Source organism: Macaca thibetana, chromosome 1 (genome assembly GCF_024542745.1).
Source record: "Macaca thibetana thibetana isolate TM-01 chromosome 1, ASM2454274v1, whole genome shotgun sequence".
NCBI classification, from domain to species: domain Eukaryota; kingdom Metazoa; phylum Chordata; class Mammalia; order Primates; family Cercopithecidae; genus Macaca; species Macaca thibetana.
In genome coordinates this window covers 14,602,214-14,617,894 of record NC_065578.1, presented here as the reverse complement: position 1 = coordinate 14,617,894, position 15,681 = coordinate 14,602,214, and the positions used below count along the sequence as shown (strand labels likewise).

Here is a 15,681-nt window from a genome sequence, read left to right as displayed (position 1 = left end):
CCACCCCCAGCTCACCAAGACACAGTACTCCTTGCCCGGCTCAGTGGAGACAGCGCTGATGTCGCCCAGCTTGGCTGTGCCCAGAGAGCGGAAGAAGCTGGTCTGGCAATCCTCATGGCACGTGAAGAGGCGGTCATCGGTGAGGACCAGGCAGCAGGGGATGCAGGGGCTGGGAGCTACGCCCTGAGGGATGACCTGGCAGTGGGGCAGGGGAGAGGCAGGCTGGGGCCTCCAGGGCTGGTCTGCACCAGAACTCCCCACTCCAGGGGACCCAGCCAGCCCTTCTGCTCTCCCTCCAGGGATCAGGAGTAGAGGTGGGGATGGGAGTGATGCCCCTGAGCTCCAGGGTCCATTCCTGGGCTGCCCCCCGGAGGTCTTGGCCCTCAGGTTGCTCTGTGACTCTGGGTTTAGAGATGGGACCCTGGGGGTCTGGGTGGGTGAGGCAGGCCAGGTGAGCGGTGGGGGCAGGCAAAGCTCACCCCTTTGGACACAGCCTGGCAGAGGTGCTGCATCCACTCGGCCATCTCGGCCTCACTCTCGGCACTCAGCTCCAGGCAGGGCCGGTCGGAGAGAATGACCTGGAAGGCGTGGGGCCGATCCGTGGTGTTGGCTCTCCGGCAGCCACCGCACTGCTCCCCCCTGGGCCAGAGGAGGAGGGTGAAACGGGAGCGAGAAGGCAGGGGCAGCATCGAGGGGCAGCCCCCAGGGTTGGTGCAGGGTGTGCGGCACAGGTTCTGCCCCACCATCCTGGGGGCTGGAGGATACCAGAGGGCTCTCCAGGCCCCTCCAGCTCCCAGGAGAAGTCTGGGAGCCCCACCCACCACCTTTCTGTGTAACACCTTTCATCTCCAGAATGCCCAAGGTCTTCTAAATCCCCAAGCATGGCCAGGTGGGGCTGGGAATCAGCTGTCCCTCTGGCCCTCTGAGAATCGACCTCATTCATTCATGCGTGCTTCCTCTTGAGGGCCCGCTGTTCCTTCCGATTACCCGAATGTCCATCTCCCATCAGGCCGGGAGCTTCTGGGGAAGGCCCTGCCTCCCCCATCAGACTGGACCTGTTCTAAGCCAGGAGCTCCTTGCTGCCTCCCTCATCCCCTCCTGTAGGCTCCTTGCAGCATTCAGATCGTGGAAGCCCCAGGCCACCTGTCAGGGCCGCTGGATCGGGTGGGGCTGAGGGCGAGGCTGAACTGCCAAGCGGGGAGGACATCTCGAACAAGGGAGACGGCAGCTCTGGGCCCCAGGACACACCCCCTTCTCCCGGGCCACTCACCCCATGTTCACTGAGAGCAGAGGGATGACATCGGTGCGGTCCGGGTACTGGTAGAGGATCCCGTTGCTGCAGGGACACAAAACAGGGCGAGTGAGCCCTGTCCCAGGAACTGGGGCCAGGCAGAGCCCAAGTCCCAGGGTTCCCCTCCCACACACATGCTGTGGCCATGAACCTGAGGCAAAGGAGGCCAGGAGCTGTCATCTACGGAAGGGAGGGTGAAGAAAGCCCTGGGGGCCCAGCAGGGAACGTGGCCACCTCAGCAGACCTGGGACACAGCTCAAGGTTCATCAGAGGGACCAAGCCTGCGTCCTCCCCTGAGGCACTCAGGGATTCCTGGGCCCCAAAGATGACTGGCTGTACAGAGAAGCTCTAACAGCCTGAGCTAGGTCGACTCCAAGCTCTTATAGGGAAGAGAAGCGTCCTCTTCTCAGGCTGCTCCCTAAGTGACCTGCTGCGGAGAGATCCCCGCTGGGGACCTGACCGCCCAGCCACCCCAGGGCCCAAGCCCTAGGCCTGGAGCTGCCAGGGCTCCCACCTGAGAACCACAAAGCACGTCTTCCAGTGTTCCTTGCCCAGGTAGGAGGTGCCCGCCTTGTAGTGCAGCATGCCTTCTTTGGTGATGGTGCCCTCGGGGGGTGAGCAGTGGCAGGGGGCAGGGCCCAGGGACTCATCTGTGGGGTCCTCCCAGTGCACAAGGCCGTAGAAGCGCACGGTGACAGCAGATGCCTGGGATGGGGAGACAGGGAACAAAGCAAGTAAGGCCGGGGCCAGGCAGGTGGCTGAGCCCGGACTGGGCTCACTGATGGCACCTGGGGTAGCCAAGAGCAAGGGCGTTTTTTTTTGGGGGGACTGAGTCTCGGTCCGTCACCCAGGCTGGAGTGCAGTGGTACAATCTCTACTCACCGCAACCTCCACCTCCCAGGTTCAAGCGATTCTCCTGCCTCAGCCTCCCGAGTAGCTGGGATTACAGGCGCCCGCCACCACGTCTGGCTAATTTTTGTATTTTTAGTAGAGACGGGGATTCACCATTTTGGTGAGGCTGGTCTCGAACTCCTGACCTCAGGTGATCTGCCTGCCTCGGCCTCCCAAAGTGCTGGGATTACAGGCGTGAGCCATCACACCCTGCCGAGCAAGGGTGTTTTAACCTTAGGACACAACCCAAGTAGGAAGGTGGACATGACCTTCCTCCCGTCCAGGATGGGAAAGCCCCGTCCCGTCCCACCCAGGTAGGCGATTGTGAAATGGCAAAGACGTCTATGTGCATCCCTTAACCTTCATGGCTGCTGCTCTGCCATCTCAGGGGCTGCACCCAGCTTCCTCCCCAGGTTCTTACCTCACACTTCGATTCTTGGGCCACAAATTTGGCCAGTGCCAGCTTCTCCATGGTGGCATCCGTCAGGATGCTGGGGTAGGGTGGTTCTCGACAGCCTTTGATCATGGCTGACTTCAAAGAAGCCAAAAAGAACCTACACAGGGAGTGGGGTGTGTGGTTAGAGGCCTGAGAACAGGGCCACAGCTGCACAGGGCTGAGTCTTGAGCCTTCCTGGCCTGGAGGGGGTCACAGAAACTTGGGGGAGGGGCCTGGCTAGAACCAGCAACCAGGGTGGCAGGTGCGGCAATGACGAGGTCCAAGGTCATCAAATGACAACTGGAACAGGCCTGATCGTTCTCAGTGGCCAAGGGGCCTTGGATTTTGACAGTGAGGGAAGACTGACAAGGAGGGTTGGCAGGACTTGAACGGGTGGGACCTTAAGCCAGGACAAGGATGCAAGCGTTCAAGGGCACACCTGGCCCAGCAGCATGGCTCTCTGCCTTCCTTCCTGTCGGACAGCTCATGCCAGCACCCCCAAGAGTCGCCAGGGGCTGAGGTCACCTGGGCTGACCACACGAGTCCCATGATTTTCGTCACTTGCCTGCCTCTCTGAGCAGATACAGGTTCCAGAGGGAATGCATCTGGTTTCCCCTCCTGGATCTCCCACTTCCCATCCCCCACTCCCTACCCCCACCCCCAGGGCACCCACACCTATGTATGGGCAGCTTTGGACTCTCCAGTACTTCAGAGGGGCGGGGTTGCCACTCACTCAGCCAGCGCCACATCAGCCGTGTCCAGCAGAAACTGCTTCCTGCGGTTGGTGCACACCAGCTTCACCGTCTGCTGGTCAAGGCCAACCTGCCAGAAACCACACCCTGACATGCACTTGGGGCTTGGCTGCTGCCTGGTGGAGGAGGCAGTGTGGCCAGGCTGAGCACTTGCTGGGAAGGAAGAAGCACACCCCGGGCCGCCACCAAGTAGAGCCCCAGAGGCCAGGGGCTGGCATGAGTGAGGGAGGGGCGGTCAGAAATCTAGCACGGGAAGAGGCGACCTCAAGCTTGGTTCTTACCCCCAGCATCGTGTACAGAAGCGTTTCTGAGAGTTAAGTTGGTGCCCAACCCCGGGATATGAGTAAGGGGCTGTGCCTCACCCTGCAGCTCTATGGGTAAGTGGCCTGAGAAGCCCTGTACCTACAGCAGGCGCGCAACTGCGGAGCCTGGACTCACCGACACATAGTCAAGTTCATTGTAAGAAACGGCCTCTTCCACCAGGTATGGCTTCTCTGTGGCCCCTGAGAGAGGAGACCCCAAGGCCTATTATCCCCACAGGCCTCTTTTCCCTCCCCCTACCCCATTTTCTTAGACAAAGGCCCGCTCTTAGGGGCCTCTCCTTGCCCTGCAATAGGAGGATGGTGTGGAGTGCTCACACAGGGAGCCCCAGGCTCACGTCTCAGGGCTGCTGGCAACACCTTCCTTGGGGTGCCTTTCCATCACTGCATGCCAGGCAGCCGGAAGGCAGTCAGAGGGCAAGGGGACTGGGGAAAATGGGCTGAGAGTCAGCCTCATCCACAACCCACTGTCTGCCCGGGGGCGGCGGGCACCTTTCCGGAGCAGGTAGACATAGCAGTCTGTGAGCAGCACGTACAGCAGCTGCAGGTTGCCCTCCATGTGCCCGGTGCTCATCCGGATCATCTGGGGGCCGAAGCAGACAGGGGTCAGGCAGGCGGCTCCTGCCGCTCCAGCGGGGGCGGTGGCCCATCCCGCCTCGCCCTTGTGGTCTCTTGCTCGCTCCTGAGTTCCTAGGACTTACTTTGAACAGCTGCTCTTCGTTTTCTCTGAACACGTGGATCATTAGCAGGAGCAGGTGATTGTTGTCTACTCTGTGAGGGCCAAGTCAGGAGGGCGAGGTGTCAGGTGGGCAGAGGTGGGCGAGGCCACACCCCACCCCAGAGCCAGGGGGTAGTGCCTCCACCTCCCACCCGGAGCCGAAGTTAGGGAGGGAGGCTCACACCCCTTTTCATTCAGGCTAGGTCTTCCTAGTGCTTAATTTATCTGAAGGTCAGAGGCACAGTGTCCCCAGCTTCAAGGGCGGGGAGAGTCCCATGCCAATCGCACAGTCTTGTTACCTGAACTCCGAGGAATGGACCATCTCCGAAGGGCTCCCCTGTCCCTCATCCACCCCAGAATCCTCAGCGCTACTCAGACACGGGCTGGGCTGGTCTCGCTTGAGCTGGCAGAGAACCTCCTGGGTCCCAGGCTCTGGCTCAGACACAGGCCCCTCCCTGACCAGAGACAGCTGGGCCTCCAGCTCCTGAGCCTCCCTCGTGGTATCCTCTAGGGGCCGAGGCGTCTGTCCCTCTCCTCCTCCTCCCTCTTCTTCTTGGCCAGCAGCCTCAGGGCTACTAGGAACATGCAGCGGTTGGCCAAGCCCTGCAGGGTCATGGTGGCCGCCACCTGATGTAACAGTGCTTGGACTCTCGACGGTAAAGCGGTAGAAGTCCATTGGGGCTGAAAGCCCCTCACTAAAGTCGCAAAGCGGCGGCCTCTCCGGGGCATCCCCGGGAGAGCCGGTCCGAAAGGACTGGTCTGGGGGCTCAGCACGGGAGCACCAGGTGCTGGGGTCCAGCTGCCCGTTGAGCTGGTCGATAACCTTGCTCAGAGGCTGCCCCAGGCGCTCCATGGAGGTGTCCTTCATCTCGGGGATCAGCAGGCCAGGCTCGGAGCGCTCGCTGCTCTCCGTGGTGCTGCTCGGCCCCTCTCCCTCCTCCTGGGGGGAGGCAAGCGTAGTGTCCGGCGAGTCCCGCCCAAGGCTTGGGCTGCCGTTGCGGCTGTCACTGTCCCCCTGCTTGGCACATTTCTTCTGGCTGCAGGCGGGGTGGAGTGGACTCGCCTCCTCATCTGATCTGCTCTTTTTCTTCTTGCCAATTTTCTTCTTCTTGGTGACTCTGGGACAGTAATGACAGGCAGAGAGTTAACACCTGAGGAGTCCAGTGCTGAGGAAAACCAGGCTGGGTCACGGTGGTGGTGCTGGCCATGTAACCTCTGAGGGCACAGCTAGCGTGTCAGTGGTCCTAGGCAGTGCTGGGTGGAGGCACTGGCTCAGGGGACAACAGCGGCTCAGGCCCTGAGGTGCCCCCTTTGCTGGCAGAGGCGGGGTGGGGGTAGCATGGGCTGGGCACAGATGGCTGCGGCCAGAGGAACCCCAGAGTGGGTCCTCCGAATTCCTCCTAATGGAACAGCTGAGCTAGTTGCACACTAGGAAGGGAAACCAGGCCACGGCTGGTCAGACAATGCCCCCTCCGCTCAGCCCCTCTGAGGATGTGGATCCTGAGCTGACCTCACTTCCCTTAGGCATCATGATGGAGGAATCACCCAGAAAGTACTCAGCGCTTTCTGGACTCATGCTCCGGGTCCCACTCTGGTTCCAGGTTGGCTGGAGTGGGCTTAGCTAAGGGACCCCAGGTCTGAGCATGATGCTGCTGTGGACTGGAACCAGCCCATGGGGTGACCTCCTGGCTCCAGTCACCGGGGAGCAATCCCCCACCTCAGGCCAGCAAGCCTGGGCAGTCTGACACGCACACAGGGCTTCTCTTAGTCAGTGTGAAGTTTCAAGAAGGGGTCGGGGAGGTCAGAGAGCTGGGGAGGCTCTGGTCGACAGTCCCTGCTGGCCACCCACCACGTCCCTCCTTTCCATGTCGTGCCCATATGACAAAGATACTTTTCTTTCAGTGAATCTCAGAAATTGTATCTTAACGTTCAAGAACTCCCTTAGGAAGAGTCCAGCCTGAAGGTGCTTTCTGATCTTAGGCAGACCCAGCAAATGCCCCAGCAGCCTGGACATGGCCCCAGACGCCAGCCGCAGTCGCTGCCTGTGCCACCGGCTTCCAAGGGCTTGAGCCCTACAGTGGGGTGAATGTGTGTGTCCCCTCCAAATTGCTATGTTGAAATCCTAACTCCTGATGTGATGGTATCAGGAGGTGGGGCCGCTGGGAGGTGATGAGGTCCTGAGGGTGGGATCCTCAGGAATGGGATCAGTGCCCTCATAAAAGGGACCCTAGAGAGCTTTCTCTGTTCCCCACCACGACACAGCGAGAAGAGGGAAATCTGTGAATCCCTCATCAGAGCCTGGCCACGCTGGCACCCTGACCGTGGACTGCAGGCTCCAGAGCTGTGAGGATGTCTGCTGTGGAAGCCGCCCGTCTGCAGTGCTTTATTCCAGCAGCCGAGATGACTAGGACAGGCCTCCACTTCCTCTTGCTCAAAGAACCTCCTAGAGGTGGGAAGGGTTTCCAGGAAGGTGTGCAACTGCCCTCGGGGGGTGTCCCAGTCTGCCCTGGACGAACAGCTGATGCTGGGAGTGGACAGGTTGGACCCCAGGACCCCAGCTCCTCTCTGGGCCCCTCCCCGCTGACCTGATGACCTCGAGCTCCGTGCAGGCATCTGGCAGGTCCAGGGCCTGGGCCTCCTCCTTCTCCTGAGAGGTGGTGTGCACGGGGGTGGTGTCAGAGGAGGACACGGTCTCTGCCGGCTCCTCGTTGAAGGGGTTCTGGCGCTGGGTGGGGCTCCTGGTGGAGGCCTTGCTGTTGGTCAGGTCAGAGGCTGTGGAGCGGGGGCCGCTGACCGTGTCTGTGAGGTCTCCATCTGGGAGGACAAGGAAGCAGGAGACACCCTATCAGGCACCCCCTGGGGTCCCCAACCCCCAGAGCATGCGTTAGCCCAGGAGGGAGGCAGACTGGCCAGTTCTTCCCAGGGAAACCTGACTGGGGTGGCCCTATTTCGAGTAGAAGCCCCAACCTAACAAGACATGGGATTTGTACTTTAGGAGCAACTTGGAGGGACACCATCTCCACCACCCCTGGGGGCCCTCCAGAGCTCACGACAATTTGGCTGAGTTTGTGTTAAGGGCACCGCGGGGAAGCAGCCTCCAGGCTCAAGCTCCAGGCTAAGTCCCATAGGGATAGTGACTTTGAGAAGCCTCCATGGGTGGCTGGGAGCCCCAGAGAGGAACCAGGCTGCATGCTTTTAGGTTACCCTCAGAGCCTTCCTGCCAGGCCGCTACAGGGGTATCCAGCAGCCCCATTAGCCCCATACCCCACTTGTAGGGCTGAGAGGCGCCCAAAGTCCTCTGAAGGGTCCCTTGCAGAGGTCAAAGGACACAAAGTGAGAAGAATGGAGGAAGAGAGCAGAGAAAGTGAGGGGTGCAGAGTGGGGGCAAAGGCTGGGAGGACAGGATGAGAGCCCAAGGGGTGGGAACCATGGGGCAGAGGGAAACGCCCAGAGTGCAGAGTAGAGACAAGATGACAGAGCAGGGCAATGAGAACGAGGTGTGAAGGGGCAAAGACAGGGGTCTAAGAGGCTGCCCCCCAGGCTGCTTCTCCCCAGCAGCCCCAACCTACACACTCCTCAGGGGCAGGACCAGGCGCCCCTGCAAGGGTGGTGCAGTGGTGCTGAAACTCCATTCCTTTTTTTTTTTTTTTTTTTTGAGACGGAGTCTCTCTGTCGCCAGGCTGGAGTGCAGTGGCACGATCCCTGTTCACTGCAACCTCCGACTCCCCGGTTCAAGTGATTCTCCTGCCTTAGCCTCCTAAGTAGCTAGGATTACAGGCATGCGCCACCACGCCCAGCTAATTTTTGTATTTTTAGTAGAGCCGGGGTTTCACCATGTTGGCCAGGATGGTCTCGATCTCCTGACCTCGTGATCCGCCCGCCTCAGCTTCCCAAAGTGCTGGGATTACAGGCGTGAGCCACCGCGCCCGGCCAAGAACCCCATTTCATTCAAGCGTCAGCTCACTGACTGGCCCTTTCTGAGTCATACCCTGACACGGCCCCCGAGAGGGGAGCTGGCTTAGACATCCTGCCCCACCCAGCCATCTGCTCCTGGTTACTGCAACAGGGCAGGAGAGGGAGCATGGGCAGGTGAAGCACACAGGCCATTTAGCCAGTGGCAGATGGTAGCCACCCAAGCAGAGAGCTGAGGCCCAGCTGGTGAAACCACGTGGGTGAGGGTCAGTGGCAAGGGCCACGGCTGGTCATGCTCCATTTGCCGGTCAATACTCATCTTGCTGGCTGCTATCTGCCCGGAAGAAAAGAGGCAAATATGCGCCCCACAGCCCCACTGGGGGCTCAACCAGCTGTCAACTTAGTGCCTCTTGGAAGCCTCAGGGCAGCTGTCTACTGATGCAGCACACCGTCCTTTTTTTTTTGAGACAGGGTCTCACTCTGTCGCTCAGACTGGAGCGCAGTGGCACAATCACAGCTCACTGTAGCCTTGACCTCCTGGGTTCAAGCGATCCTCCTGCCCTGCCTCAGCCTACAGAGTAGCTGGGACTATAGGCGAGCACCACCATGCCTGGCTAATTTTTGTAGTTTTAGTAGAGACGGGGTCCCCCTGTGTTGCCCAGGCTGGTCTCAAACTCCTGGGCTCAGGTGATCCTCCAGCCTCAGCCTCCCAAAGTGCTGGGATTACAGGTGTGAGCCTGGCCTCCCCACCGCCCTTTTTTTTTTTTTTTTTTTTTTTTTTTTTTAAGTCTGCTGTCTTTTAATATAAGGACAAAAGAGGAGGCTAAAGGCAATGAGCAGCTCTGCTAGAAAACAGCAGCAACATTGAGGACTTTTTCCAGATTTCCTGGGATCCCAGAGCCTGAGTTCTAAGATACAGAAAACCGTGCCTCTCGGTCCTGAAGCAGGCTCCTGCCAAGCCCATGTGTTCTTGCTCCAGCCCCTGTGATTCTCCTCAGCACATGCGGTTGCACCCAAGAGGAGCCCTGACGGGTGAGTGGGCAGATCATGAGATGTGGTGGGTGTCAAGACCTGGATGCCCACCAGTTCTGTACATAAGCCAGAGACCAGGGGAAGGCCACCCCAGGCTCAGAGTTTGGAGCTGCCCCAAGTCCTGCCTTCCTCCAGGTCCAAGGAGAAGACAGAGCCTCCCCAGGTGGGCTGCCAGAGTGAGCTCAGGAATCCTGCTCCAGGAACTCAGGAAATCTCACCCTGCCCTGAGGCAAGCAGTGCAACTGGGCTGTTAGTTCTCAGGCCGCAGGGAGCTCTGAAAGGCTGCAGAGGAAGGTCAGGCCCTGCTTGTCAAGTGACTGCAACAGGCGTGTCAGGAGGGGGGTTAGTTGTTAGAATCAGAGGGGAAAAAAACAATATCCAGCATGTGTGCTGCAAGAAGAGAGGCTGAGAGAGTACATGACGTTATGATGGAATTCTGGAATCCAAGCTAATTTAGCTCAAACAGGGGACCCCTCAACACTACTCTTGGCCAAGTGTCATAGTGTGCTAGCAGCCCTCACTCTCAGTGCTGCCAGAGTAGACGCTGAGGCCGGAGGCTGAGGAGGCGCTGAGAGTGAGGGCCGTTAGCACTCATCAATTCCGGACACAATAGTTTATTTTTCCCAATGCCACATCTTATTTCCCCCGGAGTTAAGGTATTTCATACTCACATTATTTGGGAAGGGATCACCTGTCCCCCATCACTCAGTGATCATATCTCTAATAATGTGGGGAGAGCCACCTGCACCTCATCCTCAGGTTGCGGCAGTTCTCACCTCCCCTGTTCAGAGGCCAGGTTCCCTCACCTCCCCTGTTCCAGGCTGGAAGTGGCCCAGAGGGTAGGAGGCTCTTTAATAACAGAGATTTGGACCAGGTGCAGTGGCTCACACTTGTAATCCCAGCACTTCGAGAGGCTGAGGCAAGTGGATCACCTGAGGTCAGGAGTTCAAGACCAGCCTGGCCAACATGGGAAAACCCCGTTTCCACTAAAAATACAAAAATTAGCCAGGCATGGTGGCACACACCTGTAATCCCAGCTAGTTGGGAGGCTGAGGCAGAAGAATCGCTTGAACCCGGGAGGTGGAGGTTGCAGTGAGCCAAGATCGCACCACTGCACTCCAGCCTGAGCAACAAGGCAAGACTCTGTCTCAAAAAGTAAAATAAAATAAAATGACAGGGATCTGCTATGGCCTCAGATTTAAGGGGGGAACATTCACCTTATTGGCAACGTAGCCTTTGCTTTGAGTAATCGTGGCAACCTGGAAATAGCTTTGTGAATTTATGTAAGCCCAGAAGTGGAATTTCAGGCAGAAAAATGCCCAGGCACTGCTACTGCCCAGCAGACAGGGTGGGAAGGCTGGCAGATTTCCTTTTAATCTGCTTTAAAGCTTCAAAGAGATTCTGTCTGTAAGAAGTTTCAGCTGTACCTGGGCAGTTCCCTTACTTGGACCTCAACCACTCCAAAACATCCACGAGGAAGCCGTTAGGAACAGACTGAAAGAATCAAGCTCTTTCTCCTCGATGCTCATCTGACCCAAAGGAGCTTACAACCCGCATGTTTAAAGGCATGGTTTTCCAGAACAAGTCTCTGTTCACTGGGTCAGGCCCTACACAGCCCGAGAGCATCAGCTGGCACTGCAATCAGGAAGGGTGATCCTGTATCCCCCGAAATGCAGCCACTTAGTGACTCTGAAAGGCCACTGCGCAAAGGCAGGAGCCCTGCACTGGGAGAAGGGATTTGCCTATGGCTAGAGGTCCAGTTTTCCCACTGCAGAATTCCATCTATTAGAACACCAAACTTGGCTTTATTATGATTATGGACATTATTATAAATAATAAGGAGCTGATTTGATACATGCAGCAAGCTTGGCATGGAAACATTGCAAAACAGGAAAAGAGGGTAACAGCGGACTCTGGCCCACCTTCCCAGTCTGTGCTGGGTACAGACGGCACTGCTGGAAACACATCTCCAAAATCATAATCTACAAAAACGAGGGACAAAACTGAAGATTAGAAACACAGGCAGTGGAAGGACGACTGGAGGGAGGGGAGGGGAGATGGGATGGGAGACACGGGGAGGAAATAGGAGAGGAAAACTTCAACTTTCTACATTGTATCCAACAACCTTGGGGAAACTGACTAGGGCCCTGGCTGTCTCTCAGCTCGGGCACTGGTCCAGGAGCCTCCAACCAGCCGGAAAGACCTTTCAGGGCCACCCCTTTCCATACCCAGAAGCTGGTTCTGGCAGAGAGAAGCCTTGCTGCCTGTGCCTAGCTTTGTTTTCTACCCATTGCGTTCCTTCCCTCCGCACCCTAGCAGGGCACGGAGACACTGCCCTGGCAGCTGCGGTTACACAATCTCCAAATTGCTGAGGGGACACCTCCATCCATGGATCCATCCTTGCCCTGGCTCTTCCAGCAAGGCCCGCCCCTTCGACTCCTCTAAGGCGGCCCATGGGCCCAACCTAAGGAGACTGAACTGCCGTCTTCAGCTTGCACAGTCAGCAATGCAGGTCTTGCTAACAGCAAGTGCGAAAGGGACCTACCTCCCTTCCTGGGACATATAACCCATGGTACAGCAGAAGTAAAGAAAGAGGAAGGTCAAGGTCTCAATGCTAAGGCAATTCTAGGGTGCCCCAGGGCTGAACTGGGGCTGGGATCCCCTTCCCTGGAGGTGAGGTGGTAGGGTGAAGTCAATGAAGGGCTCTGGTCTCCCACAGGGGATAGAGTGGGGGAAAACGGCCAGTTTTATTCATGAACACCAGGGCCTAAGGTTTGAGAGAAACCAGGCTGTTCCAGTAAGTCATTGGGTCAAGACAACAAAATGACCTGCAGCTGCTTCCTCGGTCTCTGATGCAAAGGGTGCGACCATCCCACACATCAGTGATCGCAGAAGGAACTCGGAGAAATTGGACGGACACGCAGGACACAGTGGCAAGGTTTCCCTGCGCTTCAGACCTGCCTGGTTCTCTCTTCTTCTAGGGGTTGCTTAACCTCTTTCTAACTGGAATGTGGGTTCAGACAAGCTCCCCAGAGCAGGCAACAGTCAACCCTGTGACAAGGGTTTCCACGTCCCACTGCTAAACCTTCCTTGCTTAGAAAACTGCCCCAGGCATGTGACTAGAACCTTCTGGAAAAGGGTCTAACCTTAAAATATATATATATAAAATTTTGGCTTTTTGTGCCCAGAATCCGCTTTTTAGCCACCACAGGGACTCTGAGGAGATGAAGATCTGGGAAATGGCCAGCCCTGTTTAATTGCAAATTTCAGCCACCAGACCAAAACTAGCCAAGAAAGACGTCACTCAGCCAGGCTTAAGCAGCTCAAGTCTGTTTCACAGCAGGGGCTTGGCCGTTCTGCCCTGGGGCCACTCACCCTCACTAGATGGGGCAATCGCACTGTCATCCCACTCCAGGTTGGTGGAGGTGACGGAGTTGAAGGAGTTGAGGGACAGACTGTCTGAGCCGTGGACCGAGCTGGGAAGGCGGTCTTCGAAGTCCAGCAGATACTGAGGTTTGTAGTAGTCGGGCATGTAGGGGGCCAGGTCTAGGTAAGGGGCATCCTGAGGAGAGAGTAGAGGAGGCCCGTTTGGTGGGAGACTCCGTGTAACGGCCTTCCGCGGACAGCAGAATCCAGGCCTGGGAGATGCAGATGTGCCTCTGTCACACCCTCTATGCTAGTTATTCTTTGGGAAATCAAGGGCTGAAAGTAGTAAATTCAAAGAAAAGCTGCTAAGAAGAGCAGTGTGAATATTGTTGGCTTTTAAAGCTGTGGACTTTAGGCTGATGGAAGACACAGCTGTCAGAACTCAGCTACACCCTTTGATGCCCCCGTTGTCTCTCTCTCTCTCTCTCTCTTTTTTTTTTTTTTTTTTGAGACAGTCTCACTGTTGCCCGGGCTGGAGTGCAGTGATGTGATCTTGGCTCACTGCAGCCTCCACCTCCCGGGTTCAAGCGATTCTCCTGCCTCAGCCTCCCAAGTAGCTGGGATTATAGGCACCCACCACCACACCCCGCTAATTTTTGTATTTTTTAAATTGTTTTAGTAGAGACAGGGTTCCGCCATGTTGGCCAGGCTGGTCTCGAATTCCTGACCTCAGGTGATCCGCCCACCTCAGCCTCCCCAAGTGCTGGGATAACAGGTGTGAGCCACCGCATGTGGCCCAAGGAAGGTCATTTGATTAGGACGGGGCAGCTGCATTCCATTCTGAGCCCATTCCAAGAGGTGCCTGGGAGCCTCTTTGGCTCCATGTGGGCCAGCATCACATTTGTACAGGATGTGATGGGGAGAGAAGCTTGAGAACTTGAAGAGGGTGGCTGAAGGCTCGTCATGGAGCTGATGACACCTTTCAGAACCCCAGAAGCCCCAGGCTGAATTTGCCTTGTCCTAACTCTCATGTCCTAAACATGAAGGCCAGTCCTTCTGGGTTAAGATACTCCAGACACCGGGCGCGGTGGCTCACGCCTGTAATCCCAGCACTTTGGGAGGCTGAGGCGGGTGAATCATGAGGTCAGGAGATCGTGTCCATCCTGGCTAACACGGTGAAACCCCGTCTCTACTAAAAATACAAAAAAATTAGCCGGGCGTGCTGGCGGGCGCCTGTAATCCCAGCTAGTCTACTCGGGAGGCTGAGGTAGGAAAATGGCGTGAACCTGTGAGGCGGAGCTTGCAGTGAGCTGAGATCCGGCCACTGCACTCCAGCCTGGGTGACAGAGCGAGACTCTGTCTCAAAAAAAAAAAAAAAAAAAAAAAAGATACTCCAGGCAATGTGGCTTTTCTCCAAGTTGGATAGGGAGATAGGAGGAAGTAACCTGAACCAGGAATTCTTGCCATCAGTAAGGCAAGAGAATCACTTCTCTTCTCACTCAATTCAACGGACCCTGAAACCTTTCCCTCACCCGAAAAAACAAGCTTTGCTCAAGCCCAGTCATACTCAACAAGCTCCCCAACCAAGACCTGAGAAATGAAACCACCACCCACCCTGCCCCTCCCCTGGCCCCTCCTCTGCTTCCCACAAGCAGCGCGGGCCCTGGTGTCTCACCAGGTCCAGCTCGAAACGAATGAACTCCAGCCCGGACACCAAGGTCAGGAAGAGCGTCAGGTGATCGTGGCTGCAGACCAGGGCATTCCTGCAAGACACGAGAAGCCACGATGGTGCCTCTGGGTCTGTTGATCAGCCTGGCCGGAGCTTACCAACATGCCAGCTGTGTTGAAATTTGACACGTGATGTCCCCCACCTTGGAAGGCACCCATCTTGATATAGCTATCGCCCACCACCCTCTCAGCGATCTCCTGCTGGGTTAGCAGCCACACTGCACTGTCCTGCCAGTGTCTTCAGAGATGGATAAGCACAAGGCTTGTGAGGCTCTCAGCAGCTGCTGTACACACTCTGCTCCTGCAGCAACCCCAGCAAAGCCTGAGCCAAAGCTTGGGCACTGGTCAGCTCTGAAGCCTGGGAGGAGGACCAGGGAGCAGCAGAGACCCAAACTGGACCCAGGAGCCCAGATGGGACACTGGTGCTCTCAGTGAAGGCCACCCAGCTACCGGCAAGGTTCTAATGGCTCTCTGGCATCACTGATGTGGCACACTGTGCTGTCTGCATGACAAGAGCCTTTGGGAGGTGGCTGAAGGGGAGCTCTGAGGCTAGGGGAGACAGACCATCCCAGACACTCACTTGACGTAGTACTTATGCAGCAGACCCAGGTTCTCCTGGAACAACCGCAGGTAGCTCTCCAAGGAGTTCTCGTTGAGGGCCAGGTACAGCCAGGCACGGCCTGCAAACAAAGGCAGGAGTAACCGGCAGGAAGGCCTGTCAGAGTGCTGGCTTTGATTTGCCAAGCAAGGGCAGAAAGGAAAGAAAGAGCAGGTCAGGGGACCAGGCACTTCAGCAGCCTTCGCGCTTGGTGGGGTACCGTAACCCTGAGTGCTTTATTTTCCTAGTCAGACCTTAGCATGTAGCTGGCCAGGAAATTCTGATAAAGAGGGCAGACTGCACACTTCAGATAGGTCAAGAAACACCAGGATCCTGCACCGATCCTGTAGGTAACAGTGATCCCGGCTCAGGGAGAGAAACCAGACTCCACAGCACGTGCTCAGGCTGGGATTCCATAGCAGTCCAGCTCTCGCTGGCAGCTCGTCCTCCTTCCCATCACTGCTGCGCCAAAAACCGTCATATGCGGGGAGCAAAGAGGCCTCATGAAGGGGGCTGGCATTTTATACATTTATTTTTTATTTATTACTATTATTTTTTTTTTTGAGACAGAGACTCTGTCACCCAGGCTGGAGTACAGTGGTGTGATCGTAGCTCACTACAGCCTTAAATTCCTGGG

The 15,681-nt window shown here is 56.9% G+C and overlaps 1 protein-coding gene across 2 annotated transcripts in view; it reads right to left on the bottom strand.

The window, feature by feature from the left end:
* PLEKHM2 (pleckstrin homology and RUN domain containing M2) overlaps positions 1-15,681 on the bottom strand; it is a 50,826-nt gene that overhangs the window by 2,238 nt on the left and 32,907 nt on the right. The window contains exons 4-18 of one of the 2 annotated variants that reach the window (XM_050789623.1): positions 15,027-15,126; positions 14,394-14,481; positions 12,728-12,914; positions 11,275-11,334; positions 6,994-7,222; positions 4,708-5,526; positions 4,392-4,461; positions 4,183-4,273; positions 3,809-3,873; positions 3,352-3,440; positions 2,604-2,736; positions 1,806-1,996; positions 1,271-1,336; positions 480-639; positions 16-195 (exon numbers count right to left, since the gene is read on the bottom strand). In XM_050789623.1, the coding sequence (XP_050645580.1) occupies positions 16-195; positions 480-639; positions 1,271-1,336; positions 1,806-1,996; positions 2,604-2,736; positions 3,352-3,440; positions 3,809-3,873; positions 4,183-4,273; positions 4,392-4,461; positions 4,708-5,526; positions 6,994-7,222; positions 11,275-11,334; positions 12,728-12,914; positions 14,394-14,481; positions 15,027-15,126 (2,528 nt within the window). The remainder of the gene's footprint in view (positions 1-15; positions 196-479; positions 640-1,270; positions 1,337-1,805; positions 1,997-2,603; positions 2,737-3,351; positions 3,441-3,808; positions 3,874-4,182; positions 4,274-4,391; positions 4,462-4,707; positions 5,527-6,993; positions 7,223-11,274; positions 11,335-12,727; positions 12,915-14,393; positions 14,482-15,026; positions 15,127-15,681) is intronic. The other variant, XM_050789631.1, reaches the window with a different exon arrangement.